Source organism: Mustelus asterias, chromosome 14 (assembly GCF_964213995.1).
Source record: "Mustelus asterias chromosome 14, sMusAst1.hap1.1, whole genome shotgun sequence".
Lineage (NCBI taxonomy): Eukaryota > Metazoa > Chordata > Chondrichthyes > Carcharhiniformes > Triakidae > Mustelus > Mustelus asterias.
The window spans coordinates 95,829,084-95,851,615 of NC_135814.1; the positions used below are offsets into that span (position 1 = coordinate 95,829,084).

General features: G+C 47.2%; 1 protein-coding gene across 1 annotated transcript in view; it reads left to right on the top strand.

The window, feature by feature from the left end:
* Nucleotides 1-22,532, top strand: part of LOC144503879 (ATP-dependent 6-phosphofructokinase, liver type-like) — a 71,592-nt gene that overhangs the window by 13,024 nt on the left and 36,036 nt on the right. The window contains exons 2-7 of the mRNA XM_078228906.1: nucleotides 3,763-3,836; nucleotides 5,123-5,200; nucleotides 9,808-9,997; nucleotides 12,636-12,801; nucleotides 19,678-19,722; nucleotides 20,746-20,854. Coding sequence (XP_078085032.1) covers nucleotides 3,763-3,836; nucleotides 5,123-5,200; nucleotides 9,808-9,997; nucleotides 12,636-12,801; nucleotides 19,678-19,722; nucleotides 20,746-20,854 — 662 coding nt within the window. The remainder of the gene's footprint in view (nucleotides 1-3,762; nucleotides 3,837-5,122; nucleotides 5,201-9,807; nucleotides 9,998-12,635; nucleotides 12,802-19,677; nucleotides 19,723-20,745; nucleotides 20,855-22,532) is intronic.

Below are 22,532 nucleotides of genomic sequence, written 5' to 3' on the forward strand. Positions count from 1 at the left end.
GTGTGCGATGATTGGGGCAGCACAGTGGTTAACACTGCTGCCTCACAGCGCCAGGGACCCGGGTTCAATTCCGGCCTTGGGTGACTGTCTGTGTGGGGTTTGCACGTTCTCCCCGTGTCTGCATGGGTTTCCTCTGGATGCTCCGGTTTCCTCCCACACTCCAAAGATGTGCGGGTTAGGTTGATTGGCCATGCTAAATTGCCCCTTAGTGTCAGGGGGACTAGCTAGGGTAAAATGCATGGGGCTGTGGGGATAGGGCCTGGTTGGGATTGTGGTCAGTGCAGACTCGATGGGCTGAATGGCCTCCTTCTTACAAGTCTCTGTCCCTTAATGCACCTTTCCTATAGTGCACAATAATTGCCACAAGCTCCTCTCATTTTTAATTGTACCATCTTGCAACAATCTCACATCCCAGTTTCGTGATCAGTCCATTAACATATGAAGCATGTTGATGAGGAAGATTGTGGTTTATCAGCATCGCCAGATTGGTGAATGAGTTCTGCTCCAATGAAACAGTGTTGGGGATTAGCATTTCTAAGGAATGTGGGTGCATATCCTGGAACCCAGAATAGCTTCTAAGTACAACTTCCAGTTCTGCAGTTTGGCCACAGGAGTTCAATGGTAGCAACAAATCATTTAAATTTTGGATCAGTGTATATCATTGTGTGGTCTGAGGGTTTCTGCTATCTCGTGGCTAGTATATTCAGGAAGACACTTCATTGTGTCCGTCTTGTTCAAAGTTTTCTTTTTAAATCCAGGTCCGAGGCCCTGTGGAATGCTGGGAGGTGAAATCTGGCCAATTTCTGGAAATTGTCCCATCGCAACTGACCCTTTTCTTTGCATCTCTTGAACTTTCATTGATGGCTTCCTTCTAATTAAATGCATTCTTACTGAAGGACTGGTTACCATATGGTGACTACTACACTGAAATGAGTCTTCTTTCTGTGCCACTCCCAGCGCTAATGGAAGAATTATCACCTCCTGTTTATCATGGAATCCATGGAATCTCTACAGTGCAGAAGGAGGCCATTCAGCCCATCGAGCCTGCACCGACAACAATCCCACCCAAGCCCTATCCCTGCAACCCCACATAATTACCCTGCTAATCCCCCTGACACGACGGGGCAATTTAGCATGGCCAGTCAACCTAACCCGCACATCTTTTGGAGTGTGGGAGGAAACCAGAGCACCTGGAGGAAACCCACGCAGACACGGGGAGGATGTGCAAACTCGGTGACCCGAGGTTGGAATTGAACCCGGTTCCCTGGCACTGAGGCAGCACCGCTGACCACTGTGTCACCAAGAATGTGTGCAGGACTTTGGGTTGGGTGAGGGTTGGATAGTTACAATGCTTTTTGACTGCAAACACTGACAAAGCAAAGCACTGATGGTTTGCACCTGTAGAGTTGTCACAAGATTTCATTAACAATGATAAATGTCAAATTCTTGGACAGTGTCCTTGTGACCTGTGAAATCAAATGTCAAGCCCAGAATAATCAATCCAGTCCCTGCTCTGTTGGTCTCCACAGATCATGACCAGACATTTACCGCACACTATCTTATTACCCCCTGTTTTATATAACCACACATAATCTGGGTTGGCAGTCTGTTTTGAAGTACTGTGATATTGGAAGAGTTGCCCTTGGGATGCAATGTCAAACTGAAGCTTGCTTACTGACAGTCATGTGAATATTGAAGATCCCGTGGTACTATTGGAAGATGAGTAGGGTGTTGCCCCTGCATCCTGTTGCCCCTGCACCGTGACTGACATTCTTCCCTCAGCCAACAAAACCAGAACATTGGATTGCGGTTTGTGGGATTTTGCTGTGGGCAGAAATTGCAGTGTTTCCCTCCTTAACCGTCATTTTGCTTGTCTGCAGTGCTTGTATGTTGGGAACACTGCCTTAAAGCGCTGTCTAAATGTGAACCTTCCTTTCCCTCCTCACTGCAGTATGCTTTTCACAATTGTTAACAGTGTACTGAAGCTGTCTGGAGAGAGCAGTTTGAGTTGTGTAAGATCAGGTGAAATACTAACAGGGTCGAGTCTGGTCTTACAATCTGACACCATGAATTAATAACAGTGGGTGCGATTCTCAGAGCCCATTCACTGCAGGTGCAAATCCCATTATGGTCACTAAATCTTGCGGGAGGGTCCTAACCGGATTTGCAGTGGTGGGATCTTGATTTGAGATCTTCCCCGACTCCTGTCGGCAACGCAATCTGGTTCGCATCCAGAACGTGAACCTGTTTTCCATGAATTTGAATTAAGTTTAATATCAGTATTCAGCTTAACGCTGTTTATTTTGGCTGCGTTCAATCCTTCCCTTCCTCGCAAACAAAAACCAATTGTGATGATCACCCCAAGGGAGGAGTGGTGAATATGGCCCCCAGGTGGTGAGGGACATGCACTGCCCCTTGGCACCCTGGCACTGAGGGGCAGGCCCTCTGTAGCCCCATTGGGGGGCAGAGGTTCCCCAATGTGTGTGTGTGTGTGTATGCCTGCATTGAGGTTGGCAGGGGTGCCTTGATGCCAACAGAGATCGGGGCACTGTGATGCTTGCCTGCTGTGAAGGGGAAGGGCGGTACCCTGACCCTTTGGTGGTGGTTTACCCCTTGCATGCAGGGTTGGGGGTGTTCCTATGTTTGCTGGGGTCCCGATGTTCGTGGGGGGTGGAGGTGCTTTACTTGGAGATTGGGGTGCCCTTTAAAAACGGCGCCCTGATCTCTGAATCCCAGCTTTGCTGGTGAGTTTAGGCCCCACCCCCCCAGCTGGCTGTGTGATCCTCGCCAGGAATTTAAAAGTCAGAGTGCTGTTTGATCAAATGTCTGTGAAGCCAGCGAGTTTCACACAGCTTTTCTTGCCTGATCCAGCCTTCTGTGCAATTTTAGGAAAATATCGCCCATTGGCTGAAATGTGTTTTGTGATATTGTACTGACACTGAGCATAATAGTCAATGCCTGTATAGCACAGAAGCAAACCATTCAGCCCCTCTTGCCTAGTCTGGCTCTGTGAAAGAGCTACTTTAACCTAATTCCTGCCCTTTTTCCCGCAACCTGGAAGTTTTTCCCCCTTTTAAGTATTTCTCCAATTCTGTTTTGAATGTTATTGATCCCGCTGTCACTAGCCTTTCAGGCAGTGCATTCCATTCAATAATAATTGGTTACACAAAAGAAAAATTCTCCCCACGCTCCTTATACCAACTTTCATAAAACTGCGTCCTCTGGTTACCAACCCTCCTGCCAGTGAAAATAGTTTCTACTGTATCTCAATCCCTCTCAATTTCAACACTTCCATTAAATGGTAAGGCTCCTGCTCTGTCCAAGAGCGCAAGAAACTATGAAGGGTCGTGAACGAAGCTTAATCTCCCATCCATTGACTCTGTCTACACTTCCCGCTGCCTCAGGAAAGCAGCCAGCATAATCAAGGACCCCACGCACCCCGGACATTCTCTCTTCCACCTTCTTCCGTCGGGAAAAAGATACAAAAGTCTGAGGTCACGTACCAACCGACTCAAGAACAGCTTCTTCCCTGCTGCCATCAGACTTTTGAATGGACCTACCGCGCACTAAGTTGATCTTTCTCTACACCCTAGCTATGACTGTAACACTACATTCTGCACCCTCTCCTTCTCTATGAACGGTATGCTTTGTCTGTATAGCGCGCAAGAAACAATACTTTTCACAGTATCCCAATAGATGTGACAATAAATTGAATAAATCTCTTCACCTTTTTGCTCTAATTGTGGATATTGTAATCAACAGGTATGAATGCTGCAGTGCGAGCAGTGGTGCGGATGGGGATCTATGTTGGAGCTGATGTTTATTTTGTGTGCGAGGTTAGTGCCTTTTTGCTATCTAATGCCTATCTGACTGTCTTTGTTTGCGGTGCAGAGTATGGGTGAGCTGTCTTGAGGTATTTTACCTGTAGAAGGTGATTACAGGGCTATTTAAATCGGATAGGAGAGTCACTTCCAGATCCCTCTCGACTAAAGGTTAAACACGCAGTTGGAGCAGATTTTCTGATCCTGACCACTCTCTCTTGGTTGCTATTCTTCATCGTGAGGGTGGAGTTTCCTGGGTTGTCAGTCACCCTCCACCATCCTGACCAAATGACTGTCTTTCATTCCGAACCTGGATCGCAAGTACCAACATGTCTCTGTGAAGATCATAAGCAACCAAGCTTGATTCCATCATTAAGCAAAGACACTCAGGCTTTTCCAAGATAGCCATCAAGAACAGTATCCCAAATTTACCTGTATCATAGTGACTACACTTAAACAAACTCGTCGCTGTTAAATGCATTAGGAGGTGCTGAGGGCTTGAAAGGTGCCATCGACAAGCATGTTCTTCCTTATTCCTGATTTCCACGTTTTTTATTTAGCTTGCACTCCCTGACATTTGAACTTTGATAGGTCAATATTCTAATGCCTCCATAGATTTGAAAACTTCATTCAGTCAGCTTGACACCTCCCTGACAACAAATTCCTGATCTCTGGAATCATCTTGGCTTTTTTAAATCTTTGTCCCCTCTAGATCACTGTTTTAACCCTTCCTAATGATGAGGCCACTAAGCACTCCATGTGAGTTTAGCCAGTGTCTAATACAATAAGTGTAAGCCCCTCATATTTGCCAGCAATTCCTCTGCGAATGTCACCCATGATGTTATTTGCCGTTGCTTTTAGTTGCAGCTAAGCTTTGGGTTGATGGTTTTGACCAGCTATCCATTATAATTCCCAGATCTCCTTCTCTGACGCACCTCCCACTTTTGATCCTTACTCCCTTAACTCATTCTCTTGGGTCAGCTCTTGGTGCAAACAAACGCTCTTAAATTCCCGACTGTCTAGCCCAGGGCTTCCCAGACTTCGGGATGCAACTCACAGTGGGTCTGAGATGAGATTCTGGAGTTGTGAGCTCTGAGGCAGCAAAGGTTTATCCGGTCTCTCCACATAACTGAAGCCCCTCATCCCTGGAAACATTCTCGTAAACCTTTCTTGCGCCCACTCTAAAGCTTTTGCATTCTTTCTAAGGTGCGGTATTGAGAATTGGACACAATTCTCCAGTTGAAGCTGAACCGAGATGACAGATGGTCCAAGTTGTGACGGGCTTGTCTTTCCTTTTGCAGGGTTACGAAGGGCTGGTCGGTGGCTCAGAATTCTTGAAGTTGGCAGACTGGGACAGTGTCTCAAATATCATCCAACTGGTAAGTTGTAGGCTTCTCTTTGTTCTATTCCTCTTCAAGCTTTGCGCCCTGATTTAGAAGACGTTTTGGGTATTTATTCATCGGTCACTTTTAACCTCTGCAATGGAAAGCAGCACCGTATCCGCAACACTTGGCCCATGATATTTGAAACCCAGATTCAAAATCAAGTCGTGTTTTGCCCCTCAGGGCATGTCCACCAGTCTTGGCAGGAAGGCCCTCTGAGGACTCTTCTTCACCGTGAGTGGTAAAGCATAAAATTTAGCCTGTATCAGTGTCAAGTTTGAACCAGGCATTAAAGAGGTATGAGCACGGATGCCCTGCTGGGCTCCATTCCCGCATGTCAACTGCAATCTCCCCGGTAAGTTATCTATCTCCACTTTGTTTTACTCACCCATGGGATGTGGGCATCCCTGGCTGGACCAGAATTTATTGCCTATCCCTGAGGGCAATTAAAAGTCAATTACATCGCTGTGGCTCTGGAGCCACATGTAGGCCAGACCGGGTAAAGACAGCAGATTCCCTTCCCTAAAGGACATGAGTGAACCAGATGGGTTTTTACGACAATCGACAATGGTTTCATGGTCACTGTTAGACTTTAAATTCCAGATTATTTTTTTTGTGAATTCAAATTTCACCATCCGCCTTGGTGGGATTTGAATCTGGGTCCCCAGAGCATGACGCTGGGTCTCTGGATCACTAGTCCAGCGACAATATCACTACGCCACTGCCTTCCCCTAGCCAGCCAGCCAACTGAGACCAGGAGCTCACCATGTTGGAGAATTGTATGACCACAATACTCTAATATTAGATCTTTGCAATGGCAGCTTGCGCCTCGAAGGAAAATGTGGGGGAAGAAACATAATCAAGCTGCTGTAGGCCTTGTGGGCCTATGTCCTAGCCATGTTTAGGGATGATGTCACTAGAACAATCTGTACAACATTCTCCAGTAATCTAATCCTTCCACTGAAATGAAGTGTTATTGTGTGGCACAGCCCGTGATGGGCACGGTGGCCGTTGGGTGGCACGACTAGCGATAGACGTTGGAGTATTCACGATTAACGTGGTGTATCTCTACTTGCCAGTTGGTGAATTTCCCGCAACAAATGGTGAGGGGAGTTGGAGAAACATCTGGTCAAGGGTTGACACTGAACCTCAATTCAGGAGTTAGATGGTTTGAGTGGTTGGATCTCCCTTTGAGTACTCATAGAATCCCTGCCATTCGGCCCACTGAGTCTGCACCAATCCTCTGACAGAGTAACTTATCGAGGTCCTATCCCCGTAACCCTGCACATTTCCCATAGCCAACCCATCTACCCTACACATCTTGGGACACGAAGGGGCAATTTAGTTTGGCCAATCCACCTAACCCGCACATCTTTGGAGTGTGGGAGGAAACCGGAGCACCCGGAGAAAACCCACGCAGACACGGGGAGAACATGCAAATTCCACACAGACAGTCACCGAAGGCCAGAATCCCTGGCGCTGTGAGGCAGCAGTGCTAACCACTGTGCCACCCAAAGCTGGAATTGAGTGCTCTTGTTTGTGTGTGTGTGCTTTGTGTATGTGTGTGTGTGCACATGCGCGAGTGTGTTTGCGCACACGAGTGTGTGTGTGTGTGTTTGCCCTCTTATGTATCTCACCTTCTTTCTGTACATCTTGTAATCCATCTCTGCCTTAGGTTGCCTTAATGAAATTGGGTCATTCTCCCTTGTAGTGAGGGAGTTCGGTTTGTGGGGTAAGGTTGTTCCGTTTTCAGGCATTGGTTGCTTTGTGCCATTGCAGGGTTGGTTGGGGCAGGGCTGACGCTGCTTGTATGACATGTCTTAAATGTGGCTGCAATCCAGCCCCACTCTTGCTGGAGAAGCCGTAAGACCGAGGCTGGGTTTTTGATTGCATGCTTCTGTTAACTGAGTGCAAATCGCTGTACAATTCATAATGCGGTAGCTCTGTCCACCACAGAATGGCATCCAATGTCCTTTCGCAAAAACATTCCAAATAAGAAGCTAAAATAATTCAGGCACTTTCCATAGCTACGGATCACTCCGTGACCTTAATTTCAGTAAGGAGTCATTGCCGCGTACTAATTCAGCGATTTAGCTGGAGAAACCCATTGCAGCAGACGGGATGGTGAACGGAATTGCTTTTGCTGCAGAGTGTTTGAAATAGTTTCTGATTGAACAGCTGAGAGCTCGATCCGTGGGCATCTCCAGGACCTGGCTGACGCTGTGTTTGTGTTCTGAAGTGGATTGTGGATGGACATCTGATCCTCGCTCCATGCTGATGAGTTGTCTCTGTGGGAATGCTGGTTCGGGGTTGGCGTATCTGAAAAGCTTTGAAGTCTTTGCCTGTATCCATTTAAAGGAGCCATATGGACTGCACGGCATGTAGTGTCCAGTTTGAACCAGCTTGGATGGTGCCTGCAAAATATGGCACTTCATGGAGAGTGAATAAAATCTGCTGCTCTCTGTCAAAAATAACCAGCCTGTTAGCGAAAAACCTGCCTTCGCCTTCTCTCCCCTTCATTTAAGAGCGCAAAAGTATTGTCCTGATGTGACCATTGGTGAAAATAAGAGTGAACTTCTGAGGCTTTGGTTAATTAATCGAATAGTGGGGGGCGGAATGCAGTGGTTATTATTAGTCTGACCCAACACTGCAATTGTCATAGCCAGCCAGGCAGCAAAGGAAGAGGAGAGAGAAAGGACAGACACAGGAAATGAAAAAGGAAGGAATTTAGAGCGAGAAGGCGCGATGGATAGAGAGAGAAGGGGGAAAGAAGGCAAATGGGATGTTGGCATTTATCGCTAAAGGACTGGAGTATAAAAGTAGAGAAGTGTTGTTGCAGTTGTATAGGGTGTTGGTGAGACCACATCTGGAGTTCTGTGTCCAGTTTTGGTCTCCTTATTTGAGGATGGATGCGGTGGCATTGGAGGCAGTTCAGAGGAGGGTCACCAGATTGATTCCGGGGATGAAGGCGTTGTCGTATGAGGAGAGATTGAGCAGTTTGGGCTTATAATCGCTGGGGTTTAGAAGGATGAGAGAGGATCTGATCGAGGTATATAAAATACTAAAAGGGATTGTTAAAGTAAATGTCGACCAAATGTTTCCTCTTATGGGGCAATCTAGAACAAGAGGTCACAGGTTGAGAGGCGGTAGACTTAAAACTGAGATGAGGAGGAACTACTCCTTTGATTTGATTTATTATTCTCACATTGTATTAGTATACGGTGAAAAGTATTGTTTCTTGCGTGCTGTACAGACAGCATACCGTACATAGAGAAGGAAACGAGAGAGTGCAGAATATAGTGTTACAGTCATAGCTAGGGTGTAGAGAAAGATCAACTTAATGCAAGGTAAGTCCATTCAAAAGTCTGGCAGCAGCAGAGAAGAAGCTGCTCTTGAGTCGGTTGGTACATATCTTTTTCCCAACGGAAGAAGATGGAAGAGAGAATGTCCGGGGTACGTGGGGTCCTTAATTATGCTGGCTGCTTTGCCGAGGCAGCGGGAAGTGTAGACAGAGTCAATGGATGGGAGGCTGGTTTGAATGATGGACTGGGCTTCGTTCACGACCCTTTGTAGTTTCATGCGGAGTTGGGCAGAGCAGGAGCCATACCAAGCTGTGATACATCCGCAAAGAATGCTTTCTATGGTGCATCTGTAAAAGCTGGTGAGAGTCGTAGCGGACATGCCAAATTTCTTTAGTCTTCTGGGAGAAAGTAGAGGCGTTGGTGGGCTTTCTTAATTATAGCGTCCGCATGGAGGGACCAGGACAGGTTGTTGGTGATCTGGACACTTAAAAACCTGAAGCTCTCGACCATTTCTACTTCGTCCCCATTGATGTAGGCAGGGCCATGTCCTCCACTACGCTTCCTGAAGTCGATGACTATCTCCTTCATTTTGTTGACATTGAGAGGGCAGAACTTGCTGCCCCATAGCACAGTGGAGTCTGAATCACTGAATGGTTTCAAGAAGGAGATAGATATATTTCAGATTTACAAAACAGGTTAAAGAGAAACGGGGAACAGGTGGGGAGGTGGATTTGAGACCAGGGAGAGATCAGCCATGATCTGATTGAACGGCGGAGCAGGCGCGAAGAGCCGAATGGCCTAATCCCGCTCCTAATCCCCTAAGTTCCTTTGTAAAAAGGACAGAGTTTGAGAGTATGAAATGGAAGGTCATCTAGGAAGATACATCCTTAAATATTTAATGTAAAAATTAAAAGTATTTCAAGTGTATTTAAGATTGCTGTTTGTTAAAGAGAAGAAGGTGAATAAGAATGAGCAGGTAGATGCAGAGATGCTCTAATATAGGTTGAGGAAATTAGAAGTTAGGGAGTATCCCGAACAAACTTTCCCCTCGATCCATGAGGATCCCATATCAGCTGCTTAAGCTGCCGAAGTTGGAAATGCAGAAATCTGGAATGACCCACGGTAATTTCAGGTCATGGAGAACCATCGTCTGGAACCAGAGCATCTTGTTGCACCTCCTTTTTTCATTTTGCATGAATCTGATCAGCTTCCGATGCACCTTCTGCAAGTGTTTGAGACTTTTAATACGGCAGCTGTGGCCCACTGTTGTCATGGGAACCTTTCTCTCCATCTGCTGAGCAGGGTGGAACGATCATTGGCAGTGCCCGATGCAAGAGTTTCCGCACTCGTGAAGGTCGCCAGGCAGCAGCGTACAACCTGGTGAAGCATGGCATCAACAACCTGTGCGTGATCGGGGGAGATGGCAGTCTAACCGGCGCCAACATCTTCCGGACCGAGTGGAGCGACCTGCTGGCCAGTCTTGTCGAAGAGGGTAAGTGCCTTAATGGGTCAACCTACTCCTCCCACAAGCACCTACAGAATATATAGAATCATATAGCATGGAAACAGGCCCTTCGGCCCAACTTGGCCATGGCGCCCTTTTTTTTTTACCACTAAGCTAGTCCCAACTGCCCGCGTTTGGCCCATATCCCTCTGTACCCATCTTACCCATATAACCGTCTAAATACTTTTTAAAAGACAGAATTGTACCCACTTCTACTGCTGCCTCTGGCAGCTCATTCCACTCACCACCCTCTGTGTGGAAAGAATTGCCCCTCTGGACCCTTTTGTAGCTCTCACCTTAAACCTATGCCCTCCAGTTTTAGACTCCCCTACCTATGGGAAAAGACATTGACTTATCTATGCCCCTCATTATTTTATAGACCTCTATAAGGTCACCCCTAAGCCTCCTATGCTCCAGGGAAGAAATCCCAGCCTATCCAGCCTCTCCTTATAACTCAAAGTCCATATATTGGAATAAGGGTGCAATAACGACACACGGTTAATATTTTATCAGACATTCTTGGCAATTTTAGGGAGTCAAATTTGCACCAATTCCTGGTGAGTAATGTAACCGTCAATGTAGCTCTATAGGGGAGCCCAGGAAATTCCGAATCTCTGAAACACTTTACTCAAACAGGCCATTCTAGTGCTTACGCTTCACACAAGCCTCCTCCTAACCCACACCATTTCACTCTTAACATCCTCACCTATTACTCTCACCCTCCTGTACTGCCCTGTCCCAACTGGTCGCAATTTCCACATTCTCACCACTCTGAAAGATTGGATAAAAAGATACAAAAACATGTCTATAAAAGTACGTCTTGAACGTCCCGTCAATGTAGTCCTCTTGGCGAGTTGGTAGGAATGAACCTCGTAACCCACAAAGTGCACAGGATCTGCGCTGAGGTTGTTACTCTGAAGCAGTTACTCTCAGGGTCTTGGGGCCTGAATTCCTGCTCCTGATCATTATTCAGTGACTGCACAGAAGCCGACCATTTTCCTCATCAGCTATATACTAATCTAATTCCCACTTTTCCTGGATGCTTCTCATGCACCATAGATATTCCCCTTTCTCATGCAAGTGTTTTCAGTTTATTTTCTAATCACTTGAAGACTCTTGCTTGCACTCGGGTTTGTGGCGGAGAATATCGCATGTGGCACAGTGGTTAGCACTGGGACCTGGGTTCGATTCCCGGTTTGGGTCACTGTCTGTGTAGAGTCTGCACGTTCTCCCCGTGTCTGCGTGGGTTTCCTCCGGGTGCTCCGGTTTCCTCCCACAGTCCAAAGATGTGCGGGTTAGGTGGATTGGCCGTGCTAAATTGCCCCTTAGTGTCAGAGGGACTAGATAGGGTAAATGCATGGGGTTGTGGGGATAGGGCCTGGGGGGGATTGTGGTCGGTGCAGACTCAATGGGCTGAATGGCCTCCTTCTGCACTGTAGGGATTCTGTGTTGGATGAGGACCGGATTGGTTTGGGGGTGGGGGGCTGAAGGACTCTGCAGTCCAATGGCCTGTTGGTGTTCACAAATGAAACATCAGCACTTGTACAGTCCCCCTCTCATCTCTTACCTTTCTGGGTTGTGCCAGTGCGAGACGATATATCCTAAATGCTGCCTGATCGCAGCAGCAGTGAGGAAACCCAAAACCTGGAATGAGCAGCCTTGTTTGGAAGGGCATAGCCAAAGGACAGCTGTCTGGGAACAGCTGCGTGGTGGGAAGCCTACTGCAAGTGAGAGCAGAATTACTGAGAGGAACACTCCTTTCCAAGATGTTAACGAAAGGATATTGTGCAAGTGAAGTCCTGTTAATATCTGTGAGCACCATATACCGATATTCAGCAGGGTAAGCATTACTCACTGTGTAGGAGTTCCTAGTTATTCAACTATTGTTTGGCGTTTCCATCAATTCCTTGACTTATTTTCCTGAAGGTATTGATTCCTTGCTGGGCTACAGTCTTCCCTTGGCTATCCCCTTCAAGTGATCATAGAATCCCTACAGTGCAGAAGAGGCCATTTGGCCCACGGGTCAGCACCGACTCCCTGCCAAGAGTATCTTACCCAGGGTCCTCTCTCCCACATCTTAACTCATAACCTCACACATTTCCCATGGCTAATCCATCTAACCTACACATCCTGGGAGACTAAGGGGCAATTTATCATAACCCGCACATCTTTGGACTGTGGGAGGAAACCGGAGCACCCGGAGGAAACCCACGCAGACACGGGGAGAACATCCAAACTCCATAAGGATGAATGAGTCTCTTGAGGGGCAATTCGCCCACAGGGGACATCCTAACTGAGCCCAATCCTGTATCGACCTCCCTCCAACACACACACATTTCAGCCAGGGTTGCAGGAAGGATATTATTTATCCTTCCATTTTCTGGCTAAAAACTGGGGGTTTTGCCCTGTTGACTAAAGATATGTACTGTGTTGCATAACCAGGAGCCCCATTTACACCGTGAGTAATCCTTACCTTGTGGAATAACCAGGAACTCCACAGAGTTACCGAGTTAGTAACTGTTAGCTCTGCTGAATAAACAGTAACTGCAAATGGTTATGTGACCACATGTCATTGGCTAAACATTTTTTAAAAAGAACCCGGGCTTATTTCCTGTTTGTCCTTCAGGTCAAATCACAGAAGAAGTTTCCCAGCAGTTTTCCCACCTCAACATTGTTGGGATGGTGGGATCGATTGACAATGACTTCTGTGGGACCGACATGACTATTGGGACAGACTCCGCCTTGCACAGGATTATGGAAGTTATTGATGCCATAACCACCACAGCACAGAGGTACGTCTAAGTGTGAATAGACTTGATCGTAGACAGCAGGCAGAGACCATAGAACGTTACTCGTGCAAGCATATTGCTTGGAGCAAAGCCTCACGATGACCAACGATAGAATGGGTGTTGGTTAGGATTAGGGGAGAACTCTCTTCTTCTCTGTGGGTAGTGCTGAAGGATCTTAAACTTCCGTCTGAACAGGGGTTTGACAACTCATCGGGTAAGGCTGCATTCCCTCAATACTGCACTGAAGTGTCAGCCCAAACTACACACTAGCATTTGACAGTGAAGCTTGAACCCAAAATCTTCAGACTCAGAGGCACAAATGCGACCAAGCTTTGTGCGCGTCCATTGAATACTTCCTGAGTGCAGAGGTTTTTGTCTCCAAGCACAGGCCGAGAGTTGATCTGAGGTAGTTCTGGTGAGTATGGCCCAGTACTAGCTTGGGCAGCACCTTTACTCGCTACGTTTGCCCGATTTTCTTGAATGTCCTGAACAAGGTGCCTTAATTTCAAGCGATTGTGAGAATTGCCAAAAAGGTGAAAGGGCCACAAGGCAATTTTTAATGGCAAACGTGTTCCTTTCAAGGTGAGCTGCCCTGGTAACATTACCAGGTGATCAAAGCCCCCTCGGGAGAGCGTTCTTGGGACACCTTCACCAGCCCATTAAGAACGTTAAACAGACCATGAACTCGTTGGATCTGGACCCAGTTTTAATGAGTTAGAAGCCATTGAACTCATAACCATGGTAAAGTGCCAGCACTTGAAGTGAGATGAATGGTGCCTCTGATTCAGCTGTGGTGCTGCACAGTATCCCACGCTCTATTTCCTTCAGACAGCAAACTCCACCAAAATAACATTCCAAAGGTGAAAGTGAGTCCAATATTACCAAACACGATGTCAGAGTGATTACCAGGTTTGGCACACACACACATGCACACTCACACACACTCACACCACACACTCACACACACTCACACACACTCACACCACACACTCACACACACTCACATGCACACTCACACACACCACACACACGCTGCTCGATTGCTAACAGCAAGTCCAATTGGAAATGAAAGCAAGTGACTCCAGTCACAGCCTGTTCCTATTGCTTTTACCTTCCAGACGCCCTGTCCTTGGTGCACCCACTCTTGTAGCCATCTACCAATAAATAGGTGCCAATTCTCTGACTCCACCCAACACCTCCAAACTGAAACTCTCATCCTTGTGTTCAAATCTCTTGCCCCTCTCTATTGCCGGAATCTCCTTTATCCCTACAACTGCCCAATATCCCTGCAGCCCTCCAATTCCAACCTTTTGAGCTCCGCTGATTTTCATCTCTTCGCGATTGGCGGCCATGCCTTAAACTGCCTTAGCCCCGAGCTCTGGGATCCCCTCCCTAAACCTCTCTACCTTTCCCTCCCTCAACACCCTCCTTAACACCTACCACTTTGGCCAAGCTTTTGGACCCTGTCCTAATATCTCCTCGGGGATTGGGGTAAAACACGCTCGTGAGGCGCTTTTACTATGTGCAGGCCACTTTTAAAGTCAAGTTGTTGCTGTAAGTCTCGAGAACTGTATTCACAGGCAGTGTGGGAGCGTACACAGATTAATCATGGGGCCTATTTAATCTCTTCCTCTTCATTCGCCATTTCAGATTTGTTTTAGATTCAGGCTTTTGCGTGCGTGAAGTCTCCGATTTGTTAATGGACCCTGTACCTTCAGGGCAACACGTTTGTCTATGTGCTGTGAAAGTGTTCACTCCATCAAAGATTAACTCAATTTATTACACCCTGAACAGAACACACCCAGTAATGGCATTTCAGATAAAGATGATCAAACAGCTTATCAGCAGTACTCCTGGACATTGTTTCACCATTCACTTTGTAACATTGCTCTCTCTCTCAGGGGAAAATAAATTGAGTCCAGCCAGTCATCAGCTATTATCAAGATAATAAACTGAGTTCCTTTTAGCTCAGACTGCCGAGACTGCAAGTGAAGAGTTGTAGCATTTCCAGTCGGTTTGAAGGACGTTTTGACCTTTGGTGTTCATCCAACCTTTACACCCAAACTATAAAGCCTTGTTAGTTCAACCATGGATATGTAACTTGTGCATTACTAGATTGATTGATCCTGCTGCTGCCCAGGATATTTGCCTGTTTGAGCTGTTTGTTACAGCTACTTCCTCTGTTTTTTCGCCCATCTCATAGGGGAGGTGATGGCCTGGTGGTATTATCGCTAGACTATTAATCAGCTAATGTTCTGAGGACCCGGGTTCAAATCCTGCCACGGCAGATGGTGGAATTTGAATTCAATAAAAAATAAATAAAACTGGAATTAAGAATCTACTGATGACCGTGAAACCATTGTCGATTGTCGGAAAAACCCATCTGGTTCACTCATGTCCTTTAGGGAAGGGAATCTGCCATCCTTACCTGGTCTGGCCTACAAGTGACTCCAGTGCCACAGCAACGTGGTTGACTCTCAACTGCCCTCAGGCAATAAATGCTGGCCAGTCAGCGACACCCATGTCCCATGAATGAATTTTTAAAACTATGAAGTGTTCCATCTTTGTTATTGTGGAGAGTAATGACAGATTTGTATTTTCAGAGTTCTTTCCACATCCTCAGGACATTCCAAAGTAGCTTTGCAGCCAGTAAAGTACCTTCTAAAGTGTAGCCACGGTTGTAAAGTAGAAAGTGCCGATATTCTTTGCACACAGCAAGTTCTCACACACATCAGTGTGTTAAGTAACGAGTTTAATCTGTTTAATCAGTGTTGGTTGGGGGATAATATTGGCCAGGACACTGGGGCTAATTCTCTTGCTTCTCTTCAGCACAGTATCTTCTATGACTGCTCGAGGGCAGGCGGTGGATGAATTTTCCATTCTCTTCACAGCTTGCCGACTGCACAGCCGGACTTTACCGCCACATTGTGCGTCACTCTGTGCAGAAAGAATCTGCAGGCCCGCACCGACAGGCCAGCAGGGAAGGCCGGCAGCTGGAAAGATTCTCGGTTTTTTTTTACTCTGGCGATATTTTACGCTCCCGTGGCCCTTTGGGCTTGCAGCAAAAGTGGGCACAAAATCAGGGCAGGTTTCTCGAACGGTGCAGCCCCTCCCTCAATACCGCACTGAGGATTCAGCAAAGATTTTGTGCTCACGCCTCTGGAGTTGGTCCATAATTTTCTGACTCGAGAGATGAGGTATTGTGGGAGGTGGGGGAGGGGCGGGATTATCCAGGCCTGCTAGCTCCTGGTGAATTGGGTGTCGGGCAAAAAGTGGGTTTGTCGGGAGTCAAACCCGTCACGATGCTTGTGGCCTGCCACGCTCCACCCCCATTACGTTCCTGCCAATAGCGGGCGGCAACCTGATATATATTCAAATTCACTGCTTTAAATGTAACTAGCAGGCTTGAAGCCTGGTTCAAATGGCTCTCACTTTTCACCCACTTCCCCAGCAGGATTTGCAGCAGGCTGGCTTTCGTACAGGCCCTCCCAGGCGGGGACCTGGCGTGCTGGACCCCAAGGGTCGAGGAACCACCACCAACCCCTCATCAATGAGAGGCATTCTCCACTCCCCTTCCCCACCATTCCCCCCCCACACACACACACACACACATACAGGCACAGCTGTTTTCCTGCTGGCATGCGCAATTTGAGCGAGTCGTGGCCATAGTTTGTTAACGAGGTGTTATCATGGCCAAGACATTCGAGCCAAGTCCACGTGTGCAACATAAAAATTAAAATCTGGGTGACAATTCTGGGTGCAAGCAATCTCTAGCAGTTCAAGGAGCCGCCATCTAGCTGGCGGGTTGAGATTAACTGGATTGGTTTTTGTTGGCCTGTTGTGGTTTTGCAGCCTGGGTTCCCCTGACTGTGTCTGAAATCTGATCATCTAATTGAAGGCTACACACAAAAGCCCCAATCTAAAAAGACACTTGAATTGGTGACTGGGGTCAGAGAAAAGGTTACCTCAAAGAAAGCCCTATGAATTTTTATTTAACCAATTATTTAAACTGCCGAGGCTTCTCAATTATTTTTATACTTCAAACTAAACTACCAAGATAATATTTTCCTCACCCCCCCCCCTCCTCACAACAGTTGCTCAAGGGAAGGGAGATATTATTGGATAAGTGGAATGAACCACAGCCAGGGATTGAACCAGATATTCAAAGAGAAAATGTTGCTCCCCTCTCAATATACCTTCCAGGTCTTGTGCCGCACGCTAAGAGCTGAGGCACTCGAAGGATGGAAAGTAAAGGTGAAGAGAAACGAGATAACCACAGGAGTGAGATAGCTGGCAATCGATGGGTGTGGGGGGTACCGCTGCCACTCTGCCATTGAGATCAATGGGGGCAGGATGGAGGCCAGCGATTGGGGTGGGCTGGAGCGGGGGGAGGGGGTGGTCTGCCTGCGGGGGTGTCTGCACTGCGGGGGTGTCTGCACTGTGGGGGGGTTGACACTGTGGTGGGGGGGAGGGAGTTGCTGGAAATTGGGGCGGTCAGGAACGGCGGGGCATCGAGGCTGGCCCGGGAATGGTCAGAGACAGTGTGACCGGTGTTGCGGGGCTCCCGGGCTGGCTCGCTCCCGGGCTGGCTCGCGATCGAGCTGGCCAGCAAACGGGAGGCTGACATACGCAGAGGCCGCTGGTTTCAGCTTCCTGGACGGAAATAAGCCCCGTCCCCTGAAATCTAATGATATTCACGCTGGTGCCCTCTACATTGCACAGAGTGTGGGAGACTCGAGCCTGAACTCCCACTGAAAAACACAGCGTGATTTACTCCAGTTTTCACACAAATTCAACACTTATAGAGTTTCTTTTGGGAGAATTCCGCCCCAGGAGTCCCAAGCCCAACCTAATATTATGTGGGAGATCTTTCAGCACCTATTGCACAGATTTAGGCATCTGGTAATTGGATTTCAGGCCACTATCCTCGCCAGCAGCCTGCTCCTCTTCCTAATATTTAATCATTTACAAATAGACAAGTAGCAGTTGCAATGTGGCAGCTTCACCAGTCACAATCTCTGGGACGTTTTTAGTGTGTCTCTGTATAGAATGCACAAGGACAGCAGACAAAGCTGAGTGAGGGCAGGAATTTAGAGATTTCATCAGGACAAAAAACTGGCTTTTAATCTTTCTTTCGGACATAATGGGAAACACATGTTCCCTTCAACGGGCGTCGAGGCCTAATCCAATTTGACGTTTCACTCTCGTATTCTGTTTGCTTCGGCCTGTGTATGGGTGAACAGTTGGACATGTTAACGATCACTGTCAGCCTATGAATGTCCTCTCTGCAGCTCAGCGGCAATGCATAGTGAAAGTAAATCCAGAACGCTGTTAGTTCTGAGTCAGTCAGTGAAAACCGAATGCTGGAATCATTTGGGAATCAGGCCAATGGTGTGAACAGGGGACTTCAGTTTAGTCCGAGATGTTTTTTAATCCGAATGCACCTTATAATCCATCAAGATCAGGATAAAATTATGTTACAACATTGGGCACTTCCAGATCTCTCATAGCCTCGAAATGAAAGTGTTCATTTTACAAATTCATTCTTAAGTTTTGATTTGATTTATTATTGTCACATGTACTGGCATACAGTGAAAAGTATTGTTTTTTGCGCACTATACAGACAAAGCATACCGTTCATAGAGATGGAAAGGGGAGAGTGCAGAATGTAGTGTTACAGTCTTAGCTAGGGTGTAGAGAAAGATCAACTAAATGGAAGGTAAGTCCATTCAAAATTCTGACGGCAGCAGGGAAGAAGCTGTTCTTGAGTCGGATGGTACGTGATCAACGTAATGAAGTCGGTTGGTTGGAGGCATTGCAGAGATAGCCTGCACTTACATAGAAACATAGAAGATAGGAGCAGGAGGAGGCCATTCGGCCCTTCGAGCCTGCTCCGCCATTCATCACCATCATGGCTGATCGTCCAACTCAATAGCCTAATCCTGCTTTCTCCCCATAACCTTTGATCCCGTCCAACTTATTGTCCATCCAGTAGTTTATTGGCTTGCTGAGCCACTCCTGCAGTTTAGTTAAGAGTCAACAAATCACTGTGGGCAAAAATAAAAGTAAATTAGTGCGGATGCTGGAATCTGAAACCAAAAGAGAAAATACTGGAAAATCTCAGCAGGTCTGGCAGCATCTGTAAGGAGAGAAAAGAGCTGACGTTTCGAGTCCAGATGACCCTTTGTCAAAGCTAAAGGGCATAGAAAGTGGGAGATATTTATACAGTAATGAGTCTAACAACACCAGGTTAAAGACCAACAGGTTTATTTGGTAGCAAACGCCACTAGCTTTCGGAGCGCTGCTTCTTCGTCAGGTGAGTGGGAGTTCCGCACACATGAGGACGGCCTCAACCGGGATGTGTGGCATGAACCCAAGATCCCGGTTGAGGCCGTCCTCATGTGTGCGGAACTCCCACTCACCTGACGAAGAAGCAGTGCTCCGAAAGCTAGTGGCGTTTGCTACCAAATAAACCTGTTGGACTTTAGCCCGATGTTGTTAGACTCCTTACTGTGTTTACCCCAGTCCAACGCCGGCATCTCCACATCAGATATTGATACTACAGGGGGAGGGAATGAAAGATGAGTCATAGCCACAGAAACCCGGGGAAAGTCTGCTTTTGACAGTCCATAGAGAGAATAGAAGGTGTGAATGGCCAAACGGCAGAGAAGCTGAAATCAGAGGGTAAGCTGCGACGGTGTGTCACTGAATCACTGTGGGACTGGAAACGGCCATTTCACTTTGGACTCTTGGGTCTGAGAGCACAAGCAGTTTTGTTGCCTTGGGCTGAACCGGGTTCCTGGCACTACGAGTCGGGGTCTAAGCTGGCTAATTAACGTTTTGAGTTGTATTAATCTGCCTCTCTTTTTCACTCTGCAGCCACCAGAGAACCTTTGTGCTTGAAGTCATGGGCAGGCATTGTGGGTAAGTTGCAGATTCATGTGACAGTCAAGCTCTTAGCCTCGTAAAGCTAATTATTCAAAAAACACAAATGGAGGGGCATGCTGGACAGAGTAGATAGAAACTTACTGCTGTGAAAGGATCGAGAACGAGAGGGCACAGATTTAAAGTGATTTGTAAAAGAATTATATGTGATGTGAGAAAAACCTTTCACGCAGTGCAGTCACCACACACAGTGAGTGATTGGGGTCTGGAATGCACTGCCTGGAAATGTGATGGAGGCAGATTCAATCGAGGCATTCAAGAGGGCATTAGAAGATTATTTGAGCAAGAAGAGTACAGGGGAATGGCACTAAGCCATAATGCTTATTTGGAGATCTGATGCAGACTTGATGGGCTGAATGGCCTCCTTCTGCTCGAGTCTAAAACTAGGGGCCACAACTCTGAAGATAGTCACTAATACACCCAATAAGAGACTCCGGAGAAACTTCTTTTACCTGAAGAGTGGTTACAATCATAGAATCCTACAGTGCAGAAGGAGGCCATTCAGCCCATCGAGTCTGCACTGACCACAATGCCACCCAGGCCACACCCCCACAATGCCATGCATTTACCCTAGCTAGTCCCCCTGACACTAAGAGGCAATTATAGCATGGCCAATCCACCTAACCCGCACATCTTTGGACTGTGGGAGGAAACCGGAGCACCCGGAGGAAACCCACGCAGGCACGGGGAGAATGTGCAAACTCCACACAGACAGCGACCCAAGCCGGGAATCGAACCCGGGTTCCTGGCACTGTGAGGCAGCAGTGCTAACCACTGTGCTACCGTGCCGCTCCAATGTGGAACTTGCTAACAGGTGGGAGAGTTGAGACAAACAGCAGAGATGCATTCATGGGGAAGCGTGTATGGAGTATAAGCAGTGTGATAGACCCGTTGGGCTGATTGTGCTGTAATTCTCTACAATCGCAGCTAGCTCCATCACAACAGTGGTTTCCCTGTTACTGGCTGGCCATGTAACCCGTCTGGTGGTGTTGTTTTGTGCAGGTACCTGGCTCTGGTGTCTGCATTGGCTTCTGGCGCAGACTGGCTCTTCATTCCAGAGGCCCCTCCAGAGGACGGCTGGGAGGATTTCATGTGCAAGAGGCTTGGAGAAGTAAGGATTGCGGGCGCCACTTAATCATTGGGAAGTCTCTGAACATGGCAGGCCATCTCTTCAATCCCCAGCTATGACCATCAGTTGGCTAAATAAGAGGGCCAACAACATGTCCCGATCAATTTACAGTCTGTGCATAACAGCTCCAGATCCATTGTAGTGATTTGGTTAAAGTAACTATTCTTGGGGTGTGGGTAGCACTGGCAATGCAGGCATTTATCTCTAATTGCCACTCGTTAGGTTGTTGCAGAGGGAAGTTAAAAGTCACCACTTTGGTGAGAGAAGGCTCAGCTCGCCTGGCAGCTTTTCTTCCCCAAAGGACATCCGTGAATTAATTGGCATTCACAGCTTCTTCACAGATATTAATTCCAGATTCTTGGGGTGCTGTGGTGGGGTTTGAATTTATGTCTTGAGGAGTAATTGTTCGGGCCTCTAGATCACTAACCCAGGACCATAACCAATGCGCTTCAACACCTTATTTGCTCTGAGGTTCATAGAATCCCTACAGTGCAGAAGGAGGCCATTCGGCCCAGCGAGTCTGCACTGACAAAAATCCCACCCAGGCCCTATCCCCGTAACCCCACTTATTTATCCTGCTAATGCCCCCGACACTAAGGGACAATTTAGCATGGCCAATCCACCTAACCAGCACATATTTGGACTGTGGGATGAAACCGGAGAACCCGGGGAAACCCACGCAGACATGGGGAGAACGCACAGACTCCACATAGACAGTGACCTGAGGGTGGAATCGAACCCGGGTCCCTGGTGCTGTGAGGCAGCAGTGCTAACCACTGTGCCGCCCACAAATCCTTACTCCCATTCCACCTGTCCCGTTACATTGCAGATCCCTGTAACCAGAAGACAGTGCCTTACACTAGCACAGAAACGAGACTGATACTCCACTGCAGGACTGAGGGAGTGCTGCACCCCCAGAAGCACTGTCATTCACATGAGAGATTAAATCAAGGCCTTGCCTGCCTTCTCAGATGGGTTTAAAGGATTCCATGAAAGTACCCACAGACCACGGGAGATCTCCCCAGAGTACTGACTATCGGGATAACAGCCTTAGGAACAAGAATAGCTCCTTCGAGCCTGCTCTGCCAGTTTACAAGATTATGATGGATCCAATTGAAAATAAATTAAATGACCCAGCTTCCACTGCTTTCCGGGGAAGAGAATACCACCTACTAAATATAAATGCAAGTCTTTATTTCTTTTAATTATATACATCCGTCTGTGAGAAAGTAACAGGTCTCTCGTTGGTTACTTTCCTGGACGTTGTAATGAAGAGTTGCCATCCAGGCCTTAAGCTTTGGAAATCTCTCCAACCCATTTTCCTTTTAAGAAGCTCCTCAGAACCCCCCTGCAGGATCCATTCATTCCTCCGAATAGACCGTGGGGACAGCACTTGATACACTTTTAAAAATGATTTTCATCATTGAATATAATTTGAAATAAAAAAATTACAGAAAACGGGGAGGGAAAAAAGAGAGGGGGGGTGCTCCAGAAAACTGGTCCCGATTACAGACTTGAACTTGTACAAGATTCAACACAACAACTGATAGCTGTATAGAGCATTATGACTTTTCAGTTATCTTGTGTTGTGAAACGACCAGGCGTACACAGTCTCCAACTTTCAAAAACAATTCGCAGCTGTGACCATGAAAGCGTCTTT